The sequence below is a fragment of the Polypterus senegalus genome, chromosome 13, assembly GCF_016835505.1.
Source record: "Polypterus senegalus isolate Bchr_013 chromosome 13, ASM1683550v1, whole genome shotgun sequence".
NCBI lineage: Eukaryota > Metazoa > Chordata > Cladistia > Polypteriformes > Polypteridae > Polypterus > Polypterus senegalus.
The window spans coordinates 152,018,247-152,043,164 of NC_053166.1; the positions used below are offsets into that span (position 1 = coordinate 152,018,247).

At 40.1% G+C, this 24,918-nt stretch overlaps 1 protein-coding gene across 4 annotated transcripts in view; it reads right to left on the reverse strand.

Annotated features, from left to right (window-relative positions):
* Positions 1-24,918, reverse strand: part of LOC120542213 (ankyrin repeat and fibronectin type-III domain-containing protein 1) — a 338,184-nt gene that overhangs the window by 137,746 nt on the left and 175,520 nt on the right. For 2 of the 4 annotated variants that reach the window (XM_039774508.1, XM_039774509.1), the window contains one exon: positions 14,899-14,939. In XM_039774508.1, coding sequence (XP_039630442.1) covers positions 14,899-14,939 — 41 coding nt within the window. Of the gene's footprint in view, positions 1-14,898; positions 14,940-18,290; positions 18,542-24,918 lie in introns of those variants that run through there. The other 2 variants (XM_039774511.1, XM_039774510.1) reach the window with 2 other exon arrangements.

Genomic DNA, 24,918 nt, shown 5'->3' on the forward strand with positions numbered 1-24,918 from the left:
TTAAAGGCACAAAATACTTTGTAAAAAATTAAAAGCAGCTGTTGTGTAAAGTACACATTTCAAAGCAGTCTTGACAATTATTCTAGTGTGGCTGCTTCTATAATCCAAGTTTATAAGCCAATTGAAAACATAATCTTTAAAGTGATTGATACTTAAAAATAGCGAATACAGTGCAGTCAGTGTTCAAAGGGCGGGGGGCTTCAAGGAAAGTCTGGTTTGAGCCAGGTTTGCTGGTGTTAAACTACCTAGTGGGAAAGATTGTCAGCTGTAAAGCCCAGTCTAGTCAGCTAAATGCATTTTATAGTTGATGCAACATTATATATAAAATATCTTGAAGGGTGAGTTTATAGATTTTTGTGTACAGTCATATGTGTTGCTCAGTGCTTTTAGTATTTGTCAAAACAGAATTAACTAAAGGCAGTTTTTGTTAAACCATACTTTACTGACTACAAAGTTCTCATTTGTTATGCTTTGCATATTCAGGCCATTCTGTTTCACAGCCTTTCACCCAGAGCAGGTTGTGCCATTCTTGACAACTTTTAAAAAATTTCTAGATGGAATATTATGACAACTTAGCTATCAGCTCACCCAGCAAGCATGATGGACTGAAAGGTCTCGTCTTGTCTGTTAAACCTTTTATATCTCTTAAGCCATGACATCTGTACATTCAGGCCTTCTTCAATGCCTTGTTAATGCCTGCGCATTACAGAAGGAGCTGTGGATGTAGCGGACAGGGACAGTCTGCTAATTAAGTTCACAAGGCCTGCACTGTGCCTGTAGTGTCAGCTGTTCACCATATGTAGCTGCCTGACCTAGTGCATCTCATCTACAATAATAATTACATTCAGTATTATAAAAGAATTCTGAAGTGAACCTGTTCCAAGAGCAGTGCACTGACATCACCATTCCACAATGAGGAAGCTTTGCTTGATAAACTGAAGTTCCTTTATGTTGTTTTTTCTCTAAGTGGGTTGTCTGAGAAGCATGCGGTTATATGGTAGAAATGCAGGTAGGTCTGTCCTGTACTGAGTACATTGTGATCCTTATGCACTGTACAGTTTTTTTACAGCTACTTACTGCCAATCCTAAAGAACAACTTTTATCATTTTTGTTTTTTAACTTTCGATTTGTCTAATCATCAGATCTTCACCATAAACGCCTGGGAGTCACCTTGGACCATATACTTCATATAAACATCTCTGGTGTGACAAAAGGGAAAATGTGAGCCTCTAGAAGGTATCTTGAGCCAACAGCTGATGGAAAAGTTACCCAATATGGGCCCAAACTCAAATCCTACTTTCTGTATTTTTCTCACAGTGTAGCCATTCAACCCATAGACATTGCACTACAGGTATAATCACTGGATTCATGCAGCCAGTGCATCATGCAAAGACTACATCCATAAAGAGCTCAGTAGTCTTCAGCTATGATGGAGGTCAAAATGTTTTTGACATTTACAAAAATGCTTTCTTTCATGCACCTCCAGCTTTTCATTAGTACACCTAATATTGTCTGGGTGAACAGATTATACAGAATGTGCTTTCTTCAGAAAGGTGGGTGTAAAAATGGCAGGACAGACGAGAGACAAATGGCGCTTTTCCACTGCATAGTACGGCACGACACGGTTCAGTTCAGCTCACTTTTTTGGGGGGTTTTCCACTGGGAACAGTACCTGGTACCTGGTCTTTTTTTTAGTACCACCTCAGCCGAGGTTCCAAGCACGCCGAACCGTTACCAAAACGTGACGTGTAAACTCTGCTGGTCACTGATTGGCCGGAGAAAATCGTCATTTCTGCGTCACTGGCTATTCTTTTCTTTAAAGGTACACACACGCGGAAGTTTGTGTCCCGTCTCTCCATCGCTGGACGCAGTTTGATGCATAAGTGGATGAATGTTTCTTCAGACATTCGAGAGTTCTCCAGCCACTGAGTGTTTGTAAAACCGGGAACAATCACATCCCACCACTCTGAAGCACGGTTAAATGTCCAGACAGATGGTCTGTTGCGGCGACTTTTTTGCAAAATGTGGAAGATCTGTAATATACAGAATCAGCATTTTAATGTTACACTGGCAGTTAAGTTCATTTTATGCTTTGCAACAGTGATACAAGTTAGCTAGTGACGTGCTTTTTTTAGATGCTTACCCTTGCGCGTCGTCGAGCTAAAGTGTTGTTGTTGTCTGCGTGTTGTTGTAAAAGTTCCACGTGTCACGGCAGTAGAGGCGGCGCAACTATAACGACACGTGAATAATCCCGCCCACTCTAAAGCGGTACTAAACTGCAGTCGAAACGCAAACCGCGCCGAACTGAGCCGAACCAAGGTGAGCTGTACTGAACCGTGCTGTGCCGTACTATGCAGTGGAAAAGCGGCAAAAGAAAGCGCACATGACTCACATGGAAGAAACACAACAGACTCACAAGTATGGGCATATAAAGCCCTATTGCACATGTGTAGGCTCAGTAACACTGTATCCTTCTAACAAGATGCCGTACTGCATATGCGTCACATGTTTTGCTGCCTTTTGGCCCCCTAAGATCTCAGTACCCAAGATGGTTACATTAGCTGCCCACTGAGAAAAAGCAATTTGACTTGAAATCAGCTCTTGATGGAACACCACCCATCTATCCATTTTCCAACCCGCTGAATCCGAACACAGGGTCACGGGGGTCTGCTGGAGCCAATCCCAGCCAACACAGGGCGCAAGGCAGGAACCAATCCCAGGCAGGGTGCCAACCCACCGCAGGACACACACAAACGCCAAGCACACACTAGTGCCAATTTAGAATCACCAATCCACCTAACCTGCATGTCTTTGGACTGTGGGAGGAAACCCACGCAGACCATGCAAACTCCACGCAGGGAGGACCCAGGCAGCGAACCCGGGTCTCCTAACTGCGAGGCAGCAGCGCTACCACTGCGCCACCGTGCCGCCCTTTGATGGAACACTCCACCTAAAAATATTTTTTTTTAATATTTTACTTACCCCATGAAGTTTGTAGTGATTGGCGAGAAGTTTTAATGGAGACCAGACATAACAGTTTCAGTAACAGAGCCAATTGTGACCAACACTGGACAACAGCAAACAATATCAAAATGTTCATGAAAAAATTGCGTGTTACTCGTGTTGCATTATCTACACATCAAGTGATGCTCACAAAGTGTAAAACACATGTACTTTTTGCTAAAATATTGTTAAATAATTACCCCTAGAAAATTAAAGTAAGCTGGAAGACCCTTCACATGGGATTGCACTTCTGACTTTTGACCTGCCTCTTACCCTCATTCATTGGTTAAGATTCCTGCCTTCAAATCAAATGTACAGCCCCCATGTGTAGGGGCTTTCAGTTAGTGGACTACATTCATTTATTGGGGTTATTTATTTAACAGTATTTTAGCAAAATCTACATGTTCTGCACATTGTGAGCATACACCAGGATGATTTGAAATACGGATTATGCAACACGAGTATTGGAAGAGTTTCGCATGGACATTTTTGTTTGCTGTTGTCCATCATTTGTCACTGTTGGCTCACATTCTTTAATCACGAAAACATAAGATTACTTTTATTTTTCTTAGCCATTACTACAAACTACACAGGGTAAGTAATTAAAAAAAAAATTGGTTATATATTTGTTTGAATTGAAATTGGTGTTTTTATAAAAATGTATGAATGAGTGAATTTATTAATTCATGTTCACAAAATCCTTAGTTCATGTAAAAAACATATTTTTTGTCATTTAATGAATTCATTTCCAAGACATCTGATTAGAACTGACTTTTACTTCTAAAACATATCATTTTACATTAGTTTATTTAGTGAATCGATGCTCGGGAAGTATGAAAGGTGTTGATGTTTTCCCTATTAAAATGTAGCCTTTTATTTGGTTTACATTTTCATGACTTTTTATTTTCCTCTTCTTTTCTCTCTCAGACATACAGTACTTCCATCCATCCATTCATCCGTCTGTTATCAAGCCAAGTATTTAATCCAGTTGAGGCTCTTGGAGTTAGTGCCTGTACTGGCAGCGTCAGGTACATAAAGAAGGAAACAGTTTTGAGTGGAATGCCAGTATTCTCGCTTCTCTTCTCTCTTAGAAAGTTAAGCAGTTGTACATCAAATAAACAGTCGTCGAGCATAAACACTACCTTTCACACAGCAAATATGGCACATGTTGCATATGACTAAAAATTGCACTTGCAGGCATACTAGTGTAGGAAAAGCTGTGCCAGAGTGCAAAGGTGTAAATGTAAGCAGCAAACCAACTTCCTTTTAGCATTAAATAATTACTGACAGGAAATATTTCCTGCTGGGAAATCAAGAAAAGAAAACCAATCCAAAACCTCAGCATTTCAGAGTGTGAGTTAAGGAAAGCGCCCCGTTGCTGGAGTAAACACATGGTTACAACTCGGCTCTCATCTGATAGCACAGAATTCAGGACAATGTATTCCAAACTCATATTATATGAAACCGCCGTGCCAAATGCACTGCCAGGTTGTGGTGCTTCAGTGGGGCACGGGGAATGGGGGGTTGTTGGCGATTTTGGGGGTCAGGGTGGGATTCATCTGTGGCCTTGAGCTCTCTCATAGCAGTACAGTTCAAGCAATAACTGTTTTGTTTGGTGCTAAACTTGACTGGATGAAAAATCATCCTGTTCTTCTTATTTTGACAAAGGCACTCACACTAGCTTCTTATTTTTGTCTAATTTGTGAAGGCCACAAATCAATAGATGGTTTGATGAAAAGAAGTCTAATTTTGGGATAAGAAGATAAGCACATTTGAAAGTGAACCAGCAGAAGATTCCCTGTTTAGTATTTACCACTTTGGAGTGGCATTCTGTCTCCTGTCACTGCAAATGAAAACCAGAAAGATTATTCTAAAAGGAGCTTGCTCTTTTTCTGTTTGGTCTGTAAGAAAAGGTACACATTTCTGAATAGAAATTCATAAATATCAACCAGCTGGATATTGTGTAACAGTGGATTTGGAAGGTGGTCAGATCCCTTTACTTTCTGCACAGTTTATTGTGTTGTACATTTTATTTTAAACAGATACATTTATAATTTTTGCCCATCCATCTATTCTCAATAATTCATAATGACAAAGTGAGAACAGGTTTTCAGAAAGGTTTGCAGATTAACAAAACTGAAATCTCACATTTAAATACAGTAGGTATTTACTGTACACCTTTTGCTGTGTGCGGCACGGTGGTGCAGTGGTGGCGCTGCTGCCTCGCTGTAAGGAGACCTGTGGGTTCGCTTCCCGGCTCTTTCCTGTGTGGAGTTTGCATGTTCTCCCCGTGTCTGCGTGGGTTTCCTCCCACAGTCAAAAGACATGCAGGTTAGGTGAATTGGCGATCCTAAATTGTCCCGTGTGTGCCAAGGTTATTATAGTTAACAAAAACTAAAATCAAAACTGAAACTATTATTAAAAAAACATTTTCGTAAACTGAAATAAAATAATTAACAAAACCAAAATTAAAAACTAAAACTAAACGAAACTATTAAAGTAGCTGGAAAGGCGAACTGAAATAAAATAATCATTTACTAAAATATTTTTAGTTTTAGTTTTTGAATGAATATTCTTGCCGTTAGTCTTTAACCCTTGTAAGTTCTGCAATCCTACTCTAGATAAACAGGTTTAGATAATGTATATGTTGTTCTTAATCTCAGACGCTGTCTCTGTTGTTTTGTGCCTGTCCATACTCTTATTACCTGCTCCTGCTCTGCTCATTATGGGTTGGTTTACTGTTCTTATGGTGGGCTATTCAAGACTTACCACCCCTAACCTTCACACTACATGCTTGTTGTTCTTTGTTTCCCTCAATACAGCTCGGTGGGGTCTGCACACTGACTCAAGCCTAAGAGTCCTGTTCTTCCTAAGCCCTTGTGATTTTCATGAGAAAATATTTAAAAAATTATAAAATTGTGTAAAATTGTTCATATTCAATGTCTAGTTTTGATTATGTTTGTTTTTATTAGACAAAAACAAAACCAGATAACCAGTAAACTAGGCAGTGTAGTAAGCTTCCACTAACATTAAACTCATATCCAAATCTGTTAAGTGTGCAGTTCTGTCTGATTGTGACACAAAAGTAACTCCGTAGGCGCACCATACCATAATTACTAAAACTAAAACTGAAACTAATATATATATAAATAAAATAGAAATACATTTGTGAAATAAAAACTAAACTAAAACTAAAATACACAATGAAGGAAAACTAAAACTAAACTGAATTTCCAAGAAAGGTCAGATAAAATATAGAAATAAAAACTAATATAAAAAGGCAAAACTATAATAACCTTGGTGTGTGCCCTGTGGTGGGTTGGCGCCCTGCCCGAGATTTGTTCGTGCCCTGTGGTAGGATATAGCGGGTTGGACAATGACTGACTAAGCTTTTGCTGTGGCACTTTGAACTGTGTGGTTATATGTGTCCTGTTTGCTTTAGTTATCTTTGAAATCTGTCTAGAACTTGATTGAAGTCCACTTGCGGACAACTGAATATATTCAATTTTGTTCAGAATAGCACACCTGTGTATAGAAGGTCCCCCAATTCACATGCATGTCAGGACAAAAACCAAGTTAAAGGACCTCCTTGTAAACATTTGCAATCAAATTTTGGTGAAGCACAGATCAGGGCAGGAGTATCAAATGATTTCTAAAGCTAAGCATGTTCCCAGATGCTCAGCAGCATCAGTCATTATGAAATGGAAGAAGGTTGGAACTACCAGAAATCCTATAGTTGCTCATCCAGCCAAACTGAATAACCTGGCAAGAAGGGTCTTGGTCAGGGAGGTGACCACAAACCCACTGGTCACTCTAACAGAGCTTTAGAGGTCCTCGACTGAGATGGGAGAACCTCTTGGAAGGATGACTATCTAAGCTGCACTTCATCAATCATTTATGGTAGAGTGGCCAGATCAAAGACACTCTTGAGCAAAAGGCACATGACAGTCAGCAGGGAGTTTAATAAATGGCCTGTGAGCTTGTTGATTTCTCTGGTAAGACAAATATCGAACTCTTCTGGAAGAGCTTTAAGCACTATTTCTGGGGAAGACCAGCCACTGCTCATCACTTGCCTGATACAATCTTCTGGGTGAACCATGGTGGTGGCAGCATCATATTAATGGGGTTGCTTTTCAAAGGGACAGGGAGACTGGTCTGAATTGAGGGAAGGATTAATGGAGGCAAATACAGCGAGGTCCTTGAAGAAAACCTGCTCCAGAGTGCACATAACCTCAGACTGCAGTGAGGGCTCAACTTTCAGAATGGCAATGGCCTGTAGCACAATGCAAAGACAACCCAGGAGTGGCTTCACGACAAGTCTCTTAGTGTCTTTCAGTAGTTTTAAACCCCATAGAACATTAGAGGAGAAACCTGATGATGGCTGTTTACAAACACTTTCCATCAAATCTTAGAGAGCAGATCTTCCAGGATGAATGGGATATACTGCCCAACTGGAGGTGTGCAAAGCTTGAACAGACTTACCCAAGAAGACTCAAAGCTGCCATAGGGGCTTCTTCAAAGTACTGAATTAAAGGCCTGAGTACTTCTATCAATTAAAGATTTCAGTTTTTCATTTTGAATAAATTTGCAAACCTTTCTGAAGAATGAGTGGCCTTCTCAGATAAAGAGAGTAAAATGAGAACAGAGTATCATGGTAGCACTTTAAATGGTAAGGCAGAGCATCAAACGTGCAGAGTGCTTTGAAATTGCCATACAGTAAAACAAACACTGCCTTATGGATACTGGAATATTGGTGTGACACCCCGCTAGTCTAGCAGTGTCACTTGCATTAAGCCATTGAGTTAGCCTGAAGAAATTGTGATCAAAGAAGGAGATGATGAGGAAGAACAAAGTGGGAAAATGTGCTATATGAACAGGCCTGTGGGGTCTAGACAGGGGACCGTTGTACACTTCTTCTGCTAATACTTGATGTGTTAATGCATTTTTGTATTCTGTCTGGATCAATGGGGCAACTCAAACCATGACAATGTCTAGCTTGTTATTTTTTTTTAAACTCACTCACTATGCTTACTTTCAATAAAATCATCGATCTGGAACTTTCATTATTTTTTAAAAATACGTGCAAAAGTTAAAACATGAAAATAGTTTTCTAACTCAAAAGTTTTAATGTATCACCCAGCACATGCCTTAGGAAGGCTCTCTCTTTAGGCCATTTGCTCTTCAGCACTTCGCTTTCTTTAAAGAGACAGCGTGTAAAATTAAAGATTAACCAGCCCCCTCGCAAAATAATAAAAAAAAAAAAAAAAGAAAAAGTTGGCTTTAGTACCTTTTCCAAACAAGCTCAGTTTCTCCTGCCGCCGAGTCTGGCAGACATACTGTGCTTGGGAACATCAGAGGGATTCCCAAGCCAAACCACTTCAAAGCAGCGTCCGCCATTGCTTCAACAAGCCTATTTCGTCTCCAGAAAGAAAATAAAAAAGGGAGCGAGTCCAAGAAAGCTGCTTGCTTATTCTTTTGGTTTTATTATTGTACAGAAAATCTTTTCTAGCTAGTTTCCATTCCAGCAGTCTGGCATTTTTCAGCATTGTTCCCAAGTCCAGCCCCTCTGACTTTTGCTTTGTGAAATGTTTACTGTTACCCGGCCAACAGCTGAAAGTGGCCACCTAACCCAAACTGGTGTCATCTGAAGCCTCAGAAATGCTGATTAGCAACAATAAAGTTGTCAGGCTGCAGCTAAGCTTCACCTCCACATTTACTAATTTTCTCAGTGGCCCCTGTATATACACTTTTCTCAGTCCAATCTGACATGAGGAAAGACCTTTGACCTTAATGCTAATGCCTCCAAATATGGCTGTCTACTACTGCCACCTAATGGCTTCCTGTAACTCTGTTTGGGTATCATAAATTCATTTGTTTATTGCGGTAAATGAGTTTCTGTTGCTGGTATCCCAGAACATCCTCTTTGTCAATTGGTCCTACAACGATGCAACGATTGCTTAATTGCTCGGGTGACTTCATAACACGTTTATCGGACAGTCCACAAGTGGTACTACCACTTATCAATTCAAGACTTACTGAGTTGAACTGTAAAGTGCATGGTTGCTGATTCAATGTGTGGCCCAAGATGAGTCAACTAGCTTGCCAGCATGCCAGTTAGAAAAATTTGCAAACAACTAAACACTATAGAAAATGTTAAAGCTATGCCAACATCTTCTTTGACTGATTAGAAGAGTGTTTCTTTTCTTCCTACATGGTTTTTTTTACCAGACCTGTACAAAAGATACGGATGATGTATTGGTTCTGCAAATTGCCCCAGAAGCAAACTACAAGAATTCATAATTGATCTCATTAGTTTCCATCCATCTCTCAAGTTTACAGTCAATGTTTATACCACAACTCTATCATTTTTAGATATCAGTCTTTCTATCAGATTTCTCAAACTTAAAACCTCTGTCTATTACAAGTCAGCTGACACACATAGTTACCTCCTCTATAGGTGCTTCCATTCTTAGCATGCTAAAAACATTCGGCCACTTGCACAGTTCCTTAGACGCCACCACCTCTGTGGTGATGAAGTTGACGTCTGTAATGAAGCACTCAGAACAAGAAGTTTCTTCATCCATAGAGGATACCCTTCTCTTATTGTGGCTAGGACCTCGTAACATCCACTGTAGAAGAAACCCAAATAATGAAGCCCACATTCTGCTGGTGCTCCCATTTCACTCTAACACTCGTATCTCTCCTATGGGTGTCAAGCAAATTTTGCAGAATGATCCCTCCACAGGAGGCTTTGTTTCTAGCCCTCCCTTGATCTCCTGTCACCCACCTAACCTAAGCAAACTTCTCGTCCACAGCTCACTTCACAGATGAGAGCCACATTCCTCAGCAAGCACTTTGAGCTGTGACAGGAGCTGTTAAATCACTTACATATAAGCTACCAACAACATCCTTGTATCTGTTCTATCAATATTAAACAACGGGCCAGTCTCAAAATCGTATTTACTGCATTTCTTGTAGGAAGTGACTGTTTCAGTGAGCATGTTTTGATCCTTTTGAAGATCACTTCACATCCCTTAATCATAGCCCCACAGATCTCTCTCTTTGTGTTCTGATACAGGGCTTCAAAGACACTTTTCAAAGAAAAATTGAAGAAGCTTAGCTCATTCTCAGCCTGGGATCACCTATTTATTTCTCCAGGTCTTAGTGACCAACTAACTTTTTAATCTCTCCCTTTATCTTCTCTAATGACCGATTTTTCTCACCTACCATCACCTTTTCTCTTTTCATCTGTGTTCCCTCCTACTGTCCTATATGTGTCTCCTACTCTTTCCTTTTCAGTATCACACCTAATGAAGGCTATACAGCCAAAAGATTGTGGCTTAAACCTTCTCTTCTTTTCAGTGTGGAAATAACGTTTAACCTTTCTTTTCACTAACTACAGAAAACATATGTCAAATAACCTGCAGTCCAGTGTTGAGCTACAACACAAAGGTTGCTGGTTCAGTCCTTAACACTTAATCAATATGTGACACTGAGTAAGTCACTTAACATGGCCGTACTCCAGTTGTAGAAATCTGGAAACAACTGTGACTTATAAGAGGCTTAAGGTAAAAGCATCATCTGAATAAAAACAAAAAGTAATGGACTTTTCTTTCCAGAAAATATTTAGAACTCAATAATATTTCTTTCACAAGAGAATAGCTGGTACGGAAAAGACCTGGACAGTATAGCAGGAAAATCCTATAAGCTTCAGAATGTTAAAAATCTGTGTCTGAATTCAGCATTTTGTTATGTAACCCAACCAAAATTCTCTTCCTTTTCATAAAGTAACGTTCTGATTCACAGTGTTGAAAGCCTCCATAGAGATCAATGTAAAATCTAACCAAACAGCTTATTGAGATCAGCATAAATTATGTATAATACCCTGCAAACTCAAGAGCTCACAAACAGAAAACTGTACAGGAAAATGACAATAAAATAGGACTACATATAGACATAGATAAAACAAAGATCGTGCTCATTAACCTGCAGTCTGAAACACATATTATACAGTGGGTATGGAAAGTATTCAGACCCCCTTCAATTTTTCACTTTTTGTTATCTTGCAGCCATTTGCTAAAATCATTTAAATTAATTTTTTCCCTCATTAATGTACACACAGCACCCCATATTGACAGACAAAAAAGAATTTTTTAAATTGTTGCAGATTTATTAAAAAAGAAAACCTGAAATATCACATGGTCCTAAGTATTCAGACCCATTACTCAGTATTTAGTAAAAGCCCCCTTTTGAGCTCATACAGCCATGAGTCTTCTTGAGAAAGATGCAACACGTTTTTCACACCTGGATTTGGGGATCCATTCCTCCTTGCAGATCCTCTCCAGTTCTGTCAGGTTGGATGGTAAACGTTGGTGGACAGCCAATTTTAGGTCTCTCCAGAGATGCTCAATTGGGTTTAAGTCAGGGCTCTGGCTGGGCCATTCAAGAACAGTCACAGAGTTGTTGTGAAGCCACTCCTTCGTTATTTTAGCTGTGTGCTTAGGGTCATTGTCTTGTTGGAAGGTAAACCTTCGGCCCAGTCTGAGGTCCTTAGCACTCTGGAGAAGGTTTTTGTCCAGGATATCCCTGTACTTGGCTGCATTCATCTTTCCCTCGATTGCAACCAGTCGTCCTGTCCCCGCAGCTGAAAAACACCCCCACAGCATGATGCTGCCACCGCCATGCTTCACTGTGGGGACTGTTTTGGACAAGTGATGAGCAGTGCCTGGTTGTCTCCACACATACCGTTTAGAATTAAGGCCAAAAATTTCTATCTTCGTCTCATCAGTCCAGAGAATCTTATTTCTCACCATCTCAGAGTCCTTCAGGTGTCTTTTAGCAAACTCCAAACTGTTCTTGAATGGCCCAGCCAGAGCCCTGACTTAAACCCAATTGAGCATCTCTGGAGAGACCTAAAAATGGCTGTCCACCAACGTTTACCATCCAACCTGACAGAACTGGAGAGGATCTGCAAGTAGGAATGGCAGAAGATCCCCAAATCCAGGTGTGAAAAACTTGTTGCATCTTTCCCAAGAAGACTCATGGCTGTATTAGCTCAAAAGGGGCTTCTACTAAATACTGAGCAAAGGGTCTGAATACTTAGGACCATGTGATATTTCAGTTTTTCTTTTTTAATAAATCTGCAAAAATTCTTTTTTTTTGTCTGTCAATATGGGGTGCTGTGTGTACATTAATGAAAAAAAGGGAAAAGGGAAAAAATTAATATAAATGATTTTAGCAAATGGCTGCAATATAACAGTGAAAAATTGAAGGGGGTCTGAATACTTTCCGTACCCACTGTAGATCGGAGTCAAAGTCTCAAAAGCACTCAGTAATTCATCTACCTGGGCAGTGTGGAGAAGGATGTGAACTATCGAATTGGCAATGCAACATCAGTATTTCAGAGAATGGATATAATTTGTTCATCAAAGAACATCAGAACTAAAATAAAGCTGTACCTACTGTATATAGTATGGTGGGCCTATCTGTCTCAACCTAGGCCACTGACACATGGAAAGTTACAGCAAAAGCAGTCAGGCAACTAAACGTGTTTCATGAAAGATGCTTCCAATGATTTCTTGTTTTTAGCTATATGCAACACAAAGTGAATGATGAAAGTCTGAGGCCTAGTGGTCTCCAGAAGTTACAGGAAATAATTACACAGAGCAGAATCTCTCTGTTCAGGCATATCCTATGCATGCCAAGATTACCATGCACTGGGCATCATTTGACAGATTTCAAAAGTGGAGACAGCCTGGAAACACAATGTGCAGAACACTCAAGGCAGACCTAATCACCTGAACGGAGACACCACAGGACACTTATTGTTCAAAGTGAATTCTTGCATGGGGATCTTATGGTCTCTTGCAGAATGCACACGTACAGAACTATTTCATTACTGTTTATTATAACAGGAGATCACCTTCCTAGTGTCTTTCTACACCCAATATAATGACCCAGAGGTATAGATAGATAGATAGATACTTTATTAATCCCAAGGGGAAATTCACATAATCCAGCAGCAGTATACTGATACAAAGAAACAATATTAAATTAAATAGTAATAAAAATGAAAAAAATTAAAATAAAATTAGTGTTAGCATTTACTCCCCCGGGTGGAATTGAAGAGTCGCATAGTGTGGGGTCTCCTCAGTCTGTCAGTGGAGCAGGACGGTGACAAAAGTCTGTCACTGAAGCTGCTCCTCTGTCTGGAGATGATCCTGTTCAGTGGATGCAGTGGATTCTCCATGACTGACAGGAGTTTGCTTAGTGCCCGTCGCTCTGCCACAGATGTTAAACTGTCCAACTTTAATCCTACAATGGAGCCTGCCTTCTTAACAAGTTTGTCCAGGCGTGAGGCGTCCTTCATCTTTATGCTGCCACCCCAGCACACCACCGCGTAGAAGAGGGCACTCGCCACAACCGTCTGGTAGAACATCTGCAGCATCTTACTGCAGATGTTGAAGGATGCCAACCTTCTCAGAAAGTATAGTCTGCTCTGAGCTTTCTTACATAGAGCATCAGTATTGGCAGTCCAGTCCAATTTGTCATCCAGCTGCACTCCCAGATATTTAAAGAACTATGGTTTTAATAACTCAAAAAACATGAAGGATGAACAGAAATAGAATGTCAAGCAGTCCTGACTGCTATGTTTTATGGCTGCTTGTCCAGCTATTGTGTGAAGCCCATGTGTCCTGGCCTTCCCTCAGGGACTGTGCCCTACATGCTGTGGGTGTCAGTGGTGCATGTTTACCAGACTCTGTGCCTCATTGCTCTCTCCTGGCCTCTGGCCTTATTTTCTAGTTGACTTGAAGTTTTCACCTCAGCTCTCTTTCTGACTGTGGTTTGCATGAGCCACTCATTGATAAGTGACATTTAAACACCACCTGGTTTGCATATCCGGATTCATTTCCATAAATCTCTTCTGGGGTTTGGAGCGGCCCTTGTTTGACTACATGATCACCAGGTTAGACTTCTCTCTGTCAGCCTCTTGTATTCCTGCAGTCTTTATAGTCAAGTATTACTCATGTGGCAAAGTCTCCAAAGCAGCTCTTAAGTAAAACGTTGCCCCATTCACCCCAAAAAGAAAATGCCACCTATTAGCTACAAGACTTTATTGGCTTGATAGCCTCACTTTCTGTAATAACAATCTGAGATTCCCCCTTGTCCTATATTATCTTGAAGTCATTTCATTTTAACTATCTTGAAGACAGTGATTTCAATGAGTGATGCAGAAGTTGAAATGGCCCAGTCAGAGCATTAGGAGGTAGTCTTTTTGATTGCTGTCTCTTCACATGTAGTCCAATAACGAGAGATTAGAATGTCCGTGGGTTCAAGGGTAGGTCTTCCGGTGGACTGACACCCTGTGTTGCGCCCAGTGCCAAGACAAGTTCTGGCCCACCCCACAGCCATGGACTGGATTAAGCAGGTTTGAAAATGTTATGTATTGTTAAAAAAATATATTTTCAAAAAATAAAAATAACTAGAGCTTCTCATTGTTACTTAACCCTGACAGGCTCTAGGGTTGTGTGCTTTCCTGCATCCTTTGGTACCCTGTATATGGGTGTCCCAAAAGGTTGAAGATCATTCAAAATGTGATTTTTTACAATTAGTACTGCCTCCTTAGGGAACGGCCTGGAGCCCACATCCAAAACACTCCGCCAAACCCCAAACCTCTCTAATGATGACAATAAAGTCAAACGTGCCTGTCACTAGAACAGCCCACACGTAAACATGAAGAAGCTCTTTCGTCACAATCAGCATAGTGTCTAACACATAAAACACTGCAGTCCTGACCACTGGTTTGCTCACACGTTATATAGCACATGCATTCACAATGTGCTTACAATTCACATTTACTCATTCTTAATAAATTCCATTCTTCCTCAGTCTTACCTTCTCTGTTGAGAATCCTTCCTATCAGCAGAACCCAGGCTCTGAAAAAGAAAAACATTGATCATACTTTGGCTTTTGCCAGCAACATGCTCATTAGAACAAAAAAAAAATAAGCAGTAAGTAGCAGATACAGCAGAAAGCAATGAACTAACACAACAGTAGATTGATTTGCTATAAAGTGCGAAGGCCACTGACTGAAACGCCTTTCATTCTGGCTGTTTGCGTTGCTGGTTACCGTTATTTTTTGTTGAGACAGTGCAGTCAGATGTGGGAAAAAGGTCCACATTTACCTTACCTCTGTGATTACATCTAAGCAGTGACACCTAAATTGATACCCAAAGTGGGCAAAGCAGAGGATGCTCCAGTGCTCCAGCCAGACTTTACTGTGAATAAAGTGACTGCGCAGTTCACAGATAGATAACACCCACCAAAGATGGAATGTTTTCAGTGTCAAAAATATCTCCAACCATTTGCATTAACCTTCTTCTGCCTTATCTTCCAGTTGTGCTCAATATCTCCTCATTGGAAACCTGGCTTTAATCTCACTGTAGCGATCTACTGTAATTGTTCATCTTTTAATCTGAACACCTTTGTCACCTTTGTAGTTGGGTCCCATCTAAATCATTTTCATTCAGTGTGCACATGAAAAGGTCTAACAGCTCCTGATCTAGCTACTGGATTCCAATTTCAGGATATGAAACCTCTGATCACACACACTGCATTTGGGATATAACTTCAAAAACATTACCTTCATTTTACTTGTATACACATTACATTGAGTAACCCACTGCGGCATATAGTACAAATTCCTATTAAAACTATCAGAAACACCCATTCTCTTTCCCTATCCCCCTAGAGATTAGAGAAAGAACAAGTTTTAATATGAAATAATGACTCAACTGTGCCTAAATATCCTGAACCTAGTAATGGTTCAACATGCTTGTTAAATGCGCACGGGATGTAACCAAATTTGAATGGAATGACCAGAAAAGGAGTTAAACAGGCAAGGTGATCGTAACCAGAAGTGTGTAGAAATCCACTACATATGACATACCATTGGACTTGTCTTGATGTCTAGTTATGCAAGATGTTGATCTTTTTGAGGGTCCCTTTCCTATTGTTGTCCCTATGGACTCAAAAATCCCTAATCTTAGAACATTTTTTCACCATATTTTCTACAGAAAATGACACCCTTATTTAAAGAGTAAATGAATATGCATCTTCAATAAAAATGATCAGAATGACTCGAAACTGCGCATACCCCATCAACCGACCCCCTAATGTAATACAAGGGGTCAAAGATATTTCTTTTTTTTTTTTTACTTTATTGATTTTATTAAAATCAAATAACATTCCAGACAAATAAGTCAAGTTTTATAAGACTTGGTTTGAAACAAATCAATCCTCACCAAAGTTACTTCTCTTTACAAATCTTTGAAAAAATGGGGCTCGGTAATAGAAGCATATCGTTTGTCATTGTTTGCTGTTTCAAGGTATGATAATATTTTTGATATTTCATTCTGTACCGGTGGTCCCAGCTCTGTAAGAGCCACTCCCAAAAGGTTAAAAGTGATTCATTTCAAGCATACGGTGTATTGCTTTAGATTATTTCCAGGTCAGTGATTATGAATATGATGTTATTTTTTATTCTTTACTAGGGATCTAGCACACTATGGACCTATAAAATGGTGAAAAATGACAAATTTTTATTGCAGTTGAGTGCAATGTGAAGTGAAGCAAAATGACACACTTCTTATTGCAATTGAGAATATTCAGACTTTAAACATTTAAATTGAAAGATACATTTTCTGCGGTGGGTTGGCACCCTGCCCAGGATTGGTTCCTGCCTTGTGCCCTGTGTTGGCTGGGATTGGCTCCAGCAGACCCCCGTGACCCTGTATTTGGATTCAGCGGGTTAGAAAATGGATGGATGGATGGATACATTTTAATATTTCATATATCTGACACAACTACTGTATTCTTGTTTATTATGTATTTCTAGCACGTGAAGTAAATCGTTACATTTCTTATGAACATCCTGAACTAGTGTGGCTTACGCTAATTCAGAATTGATCATTTTTTACTCTCTATGAAAGGTGCTGTATTAAAAGATCTCTTCTGACAGACAGACGTTTTCACAAGATGAGATGTATGACAGAGATTTGTTTCCATAAGTGCTCTGCAGTGCCTGCCTTATGTCCTCATTTCTCCCTTCTGTGAGGTCTAAACAGATAGTGACTACTTAAAAGCTGCTCATCACCGAAAGGCAGCCATCTGCCTTAGGCTGCATCAACAATGCTTTGTGTAGACCTTAGCAGTGGAAGTTATGCTGAACCCTGCACTTCCCACACAAACAAAAGAGGTGGTGATACAAGTTCTAGCCAGTAGACAAGCCTTCAGAATCTTCATACACTGACAGCCAGCAGCAGGATCTGTCAACACATTTATGGACATGAAGTGGAGTGGGAAAAAATAATATTCAGTCATTGTGCTTTCACAATTTTAATCAGATTTTTCTGGTGTGGTTCACAGTATTATGTGTAATATTGAATGTAGTAAAAATGAAATCTGTGTAATAAACCTAAGTAGTGTCTTACAGAGTAACATGGTGGGACGATGGTTAGCCTTAGTGTCTTGCAGCTGTAAAGGTTATTTCTGGCATGTTCAATTTCTATTTGGAGACTGAATGTTTTAGCGATGTCTATGTGAGTAATAGTCCATCATCCCATGCATTATAGTGGACTGGCAGCTCGTCCAGAGTTGGTTATATCGGGCATCATCCTGGCCCGATGCTGCTGGAAACCAGAACTGGAGAAAGCAGGTAAAGCTGATAGATTTTTGCAGATGGGCATATGTTATGGCCAAAAAGCACGTAATGAACTTCTACAGAAAACCTTATGTTTGTTTCTTTTATCGTTTGTTGAATATTACCCTCCTCTCATCACCTCATCCCATGCAAACTATTCAGTGTGTAGCCTTTTAGAATTCCTCTCTATATATTGTTCAGCACACTTAGGAAATGTGAACATCAATCTCGAAAATGCCATTTTGTATTTTACCGGGCCCACTGGCAGAAAGTGTGCTAGGTTGACACTGCAGGCTACAGCACAACAGAAGCATCTCGATTGTCAAAGGCATATAAGCAGCACATCGTGTTATGGGAACCATTTCACTCTTGCCTGAGGCCTGTGCTCAAAGAAGGACAAGTTTGCGCTTATTTCCTGAGGTGCAAAAGAGCCCCAAAAGCTAGCAAGAGAGAGGAAGCTTTTGACTCTCCCACCGTCTGCACAGACCCCCGCCCCCCCCCACCAACACCACTTCCACCACCCTATTGTGACTGTGTGGGTCACAGTCCAGCAGCTCCACCCTCCCCCTGCCACGCTCTCACATACCTTCAACGCGTCCTGTAAGCTCACCTGCCACAGCCGCTGTCTCTTGGCCTGTTCATTGGTTGCCGTGATTTTTTTTTTTAATTATATTTTTTTTTGGAATTTTTCCCCTTAAGTCTCTTGCTTGCTGGCTTGTTTTCTGGCTTGCTTGCTGAGTCCCTCCAAGCTAGGGAGCGCGCTCACATGTCCCATGCAGAGTTGTTGTAGTTTGAATGTGGTTGCCAGGAGATAAGCTTGCCTGAGAGAGGAGGCAGTGCAGGCCAGCCCTCGGACTAGCAGGCAAGGGTGTGAATACTAATGGGAAGGCACTGGAGAGACGCGGCTCACAACCTCCATTCACTTGTCTATCTCATTCGTTTGCTGTCCTCTCTGTAGTGGCGTTAACTGTTTTTTGAGAACTTTTCCCATAAATTCCCTACACAAAGAGGAACAGAGTAATACCTGAGCCTTAAGGTTTCTAAGGCTTAAGTTGTATTAAGGACAACATTGTTCACATTGTGTGGCACACAAAGCACAATGCACTGGGCATAATAATGTCTTGTTATTTTGCCAGATTCATGTGTCTGTTCTGTCACAGCAGAAGAAGACAGAGTGGATGTTGCTGCTAATTTTTTTCATTTGCATCATGTTTGATACAAATCATGTAGTATTGTGTAGTCAAAATATATTTCTACTAGCCAACCCGCGGCGTACCATACGCCGCATAATCAGGCCGGTTTTTTAATGATTTTTAAGCACAGGGAGTAAAATTAACATCCATACGCCGCATAATCAGGCCGGTTTTTTAATCATTTTTAAGCACAGGGAGTAAAATTAACATTTTGAAAAATCTGTAATGTAATAAATCAGCAAGAAATGCAACATTGTAACAATGCACGGAACGAACCAACACACAATCGTCCGTGACTGAAAACCGGCGGACCGCCATCGCGCCTTCCCCTACCAGACGGAGGGATGGGGGTGCACGGCGCGCACGGAGTGTGGAACGGAAGGAGAGGAGAAGGACGTCCATTCAGCTCCCTCCGTCATGCTAGTCTGCTGATTTCTCGTTCAGTATGCACTGCCTGCTCATGTGCCCATCTCCAACTCGTCACTTGAGTCGTTGTCGTCTTTACAGAGTCCAGATGCACCTGTGACTCACGTAGACTTTTCATCGCTCTGTGCGGTTTTGGCTGCTTTTCTATATATAATCCACCAAGACACCTGACCACGGTAGTAGCGAGGTGGGAGGGCGGTGTGTACAAAGGATAGGGACGTAACCAGTGGGAGCGTATGAGTCGCACTTAGTGGGAATTCCATGGTTTGCAATCCAAATGGGGTTCAACGGCTTACCCACGCCTCTCTGTGCCGGGTAGACACACACTCAATCTCATGCATAATTATTTATTGAATGCTAAACACTTCTGGAAAGACATGGTTGTCTAAAACGGGTTGGTGTGAGAATACAACAGTAAGTGAATGAAAAGATGGAACTCTGGAGAGAGCAAAATAAAACACAATAGTGAAGCCGCGGCATAACAAACGGCGCATAATTATTTATTGATGGTTGAGCACTTCTAGAAAGACACAGTTGTCTAAAAAGGGAGGGTTTGAGGATACAACAGAAAGTGAATGAAAAGATGGAACTCTGGAGAGAGCAACATATAATTGTCCGTGAGTGAAGAAGACTCATGTTTGTCGCAGATGCGAATTGCTGTATGTAGCGTGTAAAACAGTTTGCTATGGTGCAGGCGGTCGTGCGTCGTAACCGAAAACTGGGTTTTTAAAGACTGCTTACTTCATTGTGTTTTAACCTCAGTTGTAAAGGATTGTTTTAAGGATCCCATGGGATACCCCTCGCAAACCATTTTACACGCTGCATATGGCGACTCACCTCTGCGAGAAACATGCCTCTATGAACAGTCAAGGTGGCTCGGAGGTACATGAGGCCTCTACGACAGACGAATGTAAATGACGCCGTTCCTTCTGTGTCGTCGCGTCCGAGTTGGTGGGCGTGGCTCTGCGAGTTGTCGTCGTATCCAATGGTCTTGGAGTTGGTGGGTGTGGCTCCTCCCTGCGTGCGCCCTAGGTGTCTTACTTGTCAACGGCTTAGTGAATCCACGCCCCGCTTTCTATGGGTGTCTTGCCTTAGTGAATTATATATATATATAGATTCTCTATTTTTCAAACCCTTTTATTCCAGCAAAGGAGAACCAGAGTGTTTCCCAGGTGCTTTGGGCAGTGGTATATACATACTGTGGTCAGACACTGTCATACACACACACACATCAAATCAAATGATATTTTTCTTTTTGTTTGGAGATTTATTAAGCTTAAAAGTAATATTACAGTAAGTACAAAAGTTCCTAAAGAAAACCAGTCAATGGATAGATACGGAAAGGCACAATTTTAAATAGTTAGATAATGAAAGACACTATTTTCAATAAATAGATCGATAGATAGATAGAGAGAGAGTGGATTCAGAAAATATTCAGAACCCTTCAAATTCTGCGCACTTCCTTATGTTGCAGATTTAACTTTGAATGGATAAATCTACCATTTTTGCCCATCAGTCTGCCCTCCACAACTAATACTGACAAAGTGAAAATATGTTTTCAGACAGTTTTGCAAATGTACTAACAACCTAAGTTTTTGAAATTTTGTTTATCACCTTGCCCAGATTTATGCCTCACCACAAGAGGTCTACAGAGAGTTTGGTAGACTTCACGGCTTGGTTTTTGTCCTGACAGGCAGTGTGAATTGTGGCACCTTCCATAAACAGGTATACACATGTGCCTCTCTAAACAATGTGCAAGCGGTTCAGGTTACCACTGGTGGATTCCAAGCAAGTTCTAGACACATCCAAAGGAGAATTAAAGCAGACAGGGTGAACCTGACCACAAGTTGGAGTGCTACGGCAAAGGGTCTGAACACTTATATAAATAGATTTCATTTTTTGATTTTTCAAAAATCTGCAAACCTTTCTGAAAGCATATTTTCTATTTTCAGTTATGCATTATTAAGTGCAGATGTATGGGCAAAAATGGAACATTTATCCATCTAAAATAAAATCTACAAAACAAAGTGTGCAGAAAGTGAACAGGTCTGAATACTTTCAGAATACACTCTTGATCGATCAATAGGTAGGCATGAAATGAACTATTTCAGATAGATACAATCTCAAGTTGCATTTCTTGACATTCTGCTGAATAATTGGTTCACTGAAAGTCCTTCGTGTTAATGTGTGTCAGAGAGAGGATGTGCAGCATTGTTCATTATGACTGTCAGTTTTGTTTTTGTTCTCTTCTTTGCTACTACTTCTAACAGGTGGAGAAGGCATCCTATAATTGAGCCTGCCCTTTTAATTAGCTTGTTGATTCAGTGGGCCTCCCCTGAAGTGATGTTGTTGGCCCAATACAAGTCAGCGTAAAAAAACGTACTGGCCATCACAGAGTTGTAGAAGATGTAAAGGCTGTCACTATCCACACTTAAGGAGCGCAGTCTCCTCAGTAAAAAGAGTTTGCTTTGCCCTTTCTTCTTGATGTGGACTCCCAAGTGCTTGTTGCAGTGCAAACCCTCCACAGCCACTCCCTGAATAGTGATCAGTGTTTAAAGATCAATGATCAGTTGCTTGTTTTTGCTGATGTTAAGTTAAGCAGACAATTCTCAAAGTCCTCCACCCGACTCCTCTCCTCTCCTCTGTCTTAACCCCCTTGTCAATACTCGCCATTAGCGCAGAATCATCAAAGAATTTCTGATAGTAGCATGACCTGGGGTTATATTTGAAGTCAGAGGTGTACAGGGATACAGAAAAGGAGACAGGCCTGTTCCTAGTGGTGCTCCAGTGTTGCTCACAAGGCCCTTTATCCACACCATCATCCACCTGCATATCTCTGGGTTTACCCCTTAACAGGGATGGTTGGACGGCATTAATGGCACTGGAGACATCCAAAAACACCCTTCTCACAGGGCTGCGAGCTTTGCCCTGATGGGGATAATCCTTGATGTCCAAACAGATCATAGCATCTTCCACTCCAGTCATCGTCCAATAGACAAGCTGTAGTAGGTCCAAATGGCCTTTCAGATGATATGGCAACAGTTGTCAATTCAAGCAGAGACAATGGACTCTAAAAGGCCTCTGCACTCCTTGATAAGAGTTTGTTACTCCTGGGCTATGGGATTTACTGTGACAAGTGTACAAAACACCAAGATGACCTTTATTTTTGTTTTCCTGTCAGGCTTCAATTGGACACTTAAGAGTCTTGTGTCATTTTCAATTAATTGTTACAGCAGTGATTTAATGGACTGCTGCCCCCACCAGAGTTTATTATGCTTATTCCAAATGACTCTGAACTGGAAATTTGAGTTTGAAAATACAGTAGATAGATGGATTTCTTATCTTTGTGTTGTCAGGATTTCATTTGCCACTTTGGTTATGGTGAAAAATTCATTTTATTTATGTAGCAAATGTCCTGTTCTACTTATCAATGAAGTAATTTCAGCAGAAGCATGATCACCAGTGTATGAAGTGTTTTCAATGATAATATTCTCACCATCTTGGATGGTACCACTAAAACCTATAGATGTTTATATGAAGAACACTCACTTTGACTGCTCTGCTACATATACAGTAAATGGTTTCTCAGCTAGGCTTGCTTAATAAAAACATGAAATGAATATTAAAATTATTTATAGAGGCTGTGAGTCACATTTTGCCAGAGTATGCAAACACTGGAAAGCTCTTAAAAAACATGGAAGAAACTGCTTATTGACTTAAATGAATAAAAACTACAGTATAGGAACATTCCAAGAAGTGAAAAGCGGAATAATTTGATATCCATAACTTCAGAAACATATCATTAAGTGGCATTAACTAGAAGATTTGCAGTGTCAATCTCCAGAAGCCTAAATGGACACAGAGATTAAAACACTGAAACCTTAAATGCAAATTGTGATCAAAGCAGTGGGACCTCATTGTACTTTGCATATGGACCCTAACAATCTGAGCAAAACTAAGTCTCAAGTGGCTCATATGAGGTTATCCGTTCATCCATCCATTATCGAACCCACTCCTTTCTGAGAGACAGCAGCACTACCATTGCGCCAGCGTGCCACCCTTCATATGAGGTTATGGTAATGCTAAATAAATGTACTGGTGGCAGAAATCCCACATATGTGGTGTGGGAGATTTAATAAAAAACATGACAGAATACAAAATAAATTTATGATAAAAGTAAGACAATATAAGGGAAATTAAACAGTAAATTAAAACAATGAATCAAAAAAAATTTGGATAAAGCCTGTAACAACACACTGGATAGATTATTATTGATAATCTTTAAATCTTTAGCCAGGTCAGATGTTTTCTTTATTTTAAGTAATTTTGGTGCATATTTGAGTGAAATTGTTCTTGTTTATTATACTATTTATGTATTGGACATTTATAACCAGTTAAAATTCCCCCCTTAGGATATCTATCTATCTATCTATCTATCTATCTATCTATCTATCTATCTATCTATCTATCTATCTATCTATTATATAGTGCATTTCTTATCTATCTATCTATCTATCTATCTATCTATCTATCTATCTATCTATCTATCTATCTATTATATAGTGCCTTTCATGTCTATCTATCTATCTATCTATCTATCTATCTATCTATCTATCTATCTATCTATCTATCTATCTATCTATCTATCTATCTATCTATCTATCTATCTATCTATCTATCTATCTATCTATCTATCTATCTATCTATCTATCATGAATATTTCCTGCTATGATTGTTGCAGGTTGCTCATGTCATGTCTGTTTGATTCCTGGCCTTCCAAACTTGGGGCTCTGATAACAATTTTTCCTTCACCACAGAATGATAATGGCTCAGAGCCCTACTAACTGTATTTTGTTGAATTGACTCAAGCATTAAATTGTGACTAAAGTTAGAAAATGGTTGTTTCTCTTTTTTTTATTGTGTTGGTTATCAACATTTTTCAGTTTATTCCATTAAAATAAGTAGTGATAAAATTCTCACAGAGTTTCGGTAAAAGCTATACAGTGCACTGGGCATTTATTTTTTGGCATCTATCCTTTGTCTTCATACTCCAGAGCCCTGCTTACTGGTACTGTTCTCTGTCCATTTAATCTAGTTCAGGGCTATGAAAGCTAGAGTCACAGTCCGTCTTGAGAGGCGCTGCTATTTCTCTAAGATTATAAATGACAATGCTAGTAATCCCAGTCTTATTCTTGATGATTGATCGTCTGCTAAACCAGGTAACTCAAAGGAATGCCTCCAATGTACTTCCAGTAAAACCTGTGAGGCTATTGCTGTATTTTTCAATCAAAAAATTAATGCTATTAGAAATAACATAATATATCTCCCCAACACTAAGGATCCTCCTAAACCCCAGCATTCCGTTATAAACAAATTAAACTCTTTCACTAGGATAGATTTACCTGATTTACATAAAATAATTTCTCAACTGAAACCCTCCACCTGCGTCCTTGACCCAATACCAACAATTTTTCAAAGAAGTATCAGGCGTGCTAATTGATAATGTTCTGGACATAGTAAATTCGTCACTAGATACGGGGGTCTTCCCAGACTGTCTTAAGACTGCTGTAGTTAAACCCCTACTTAAGAAACATA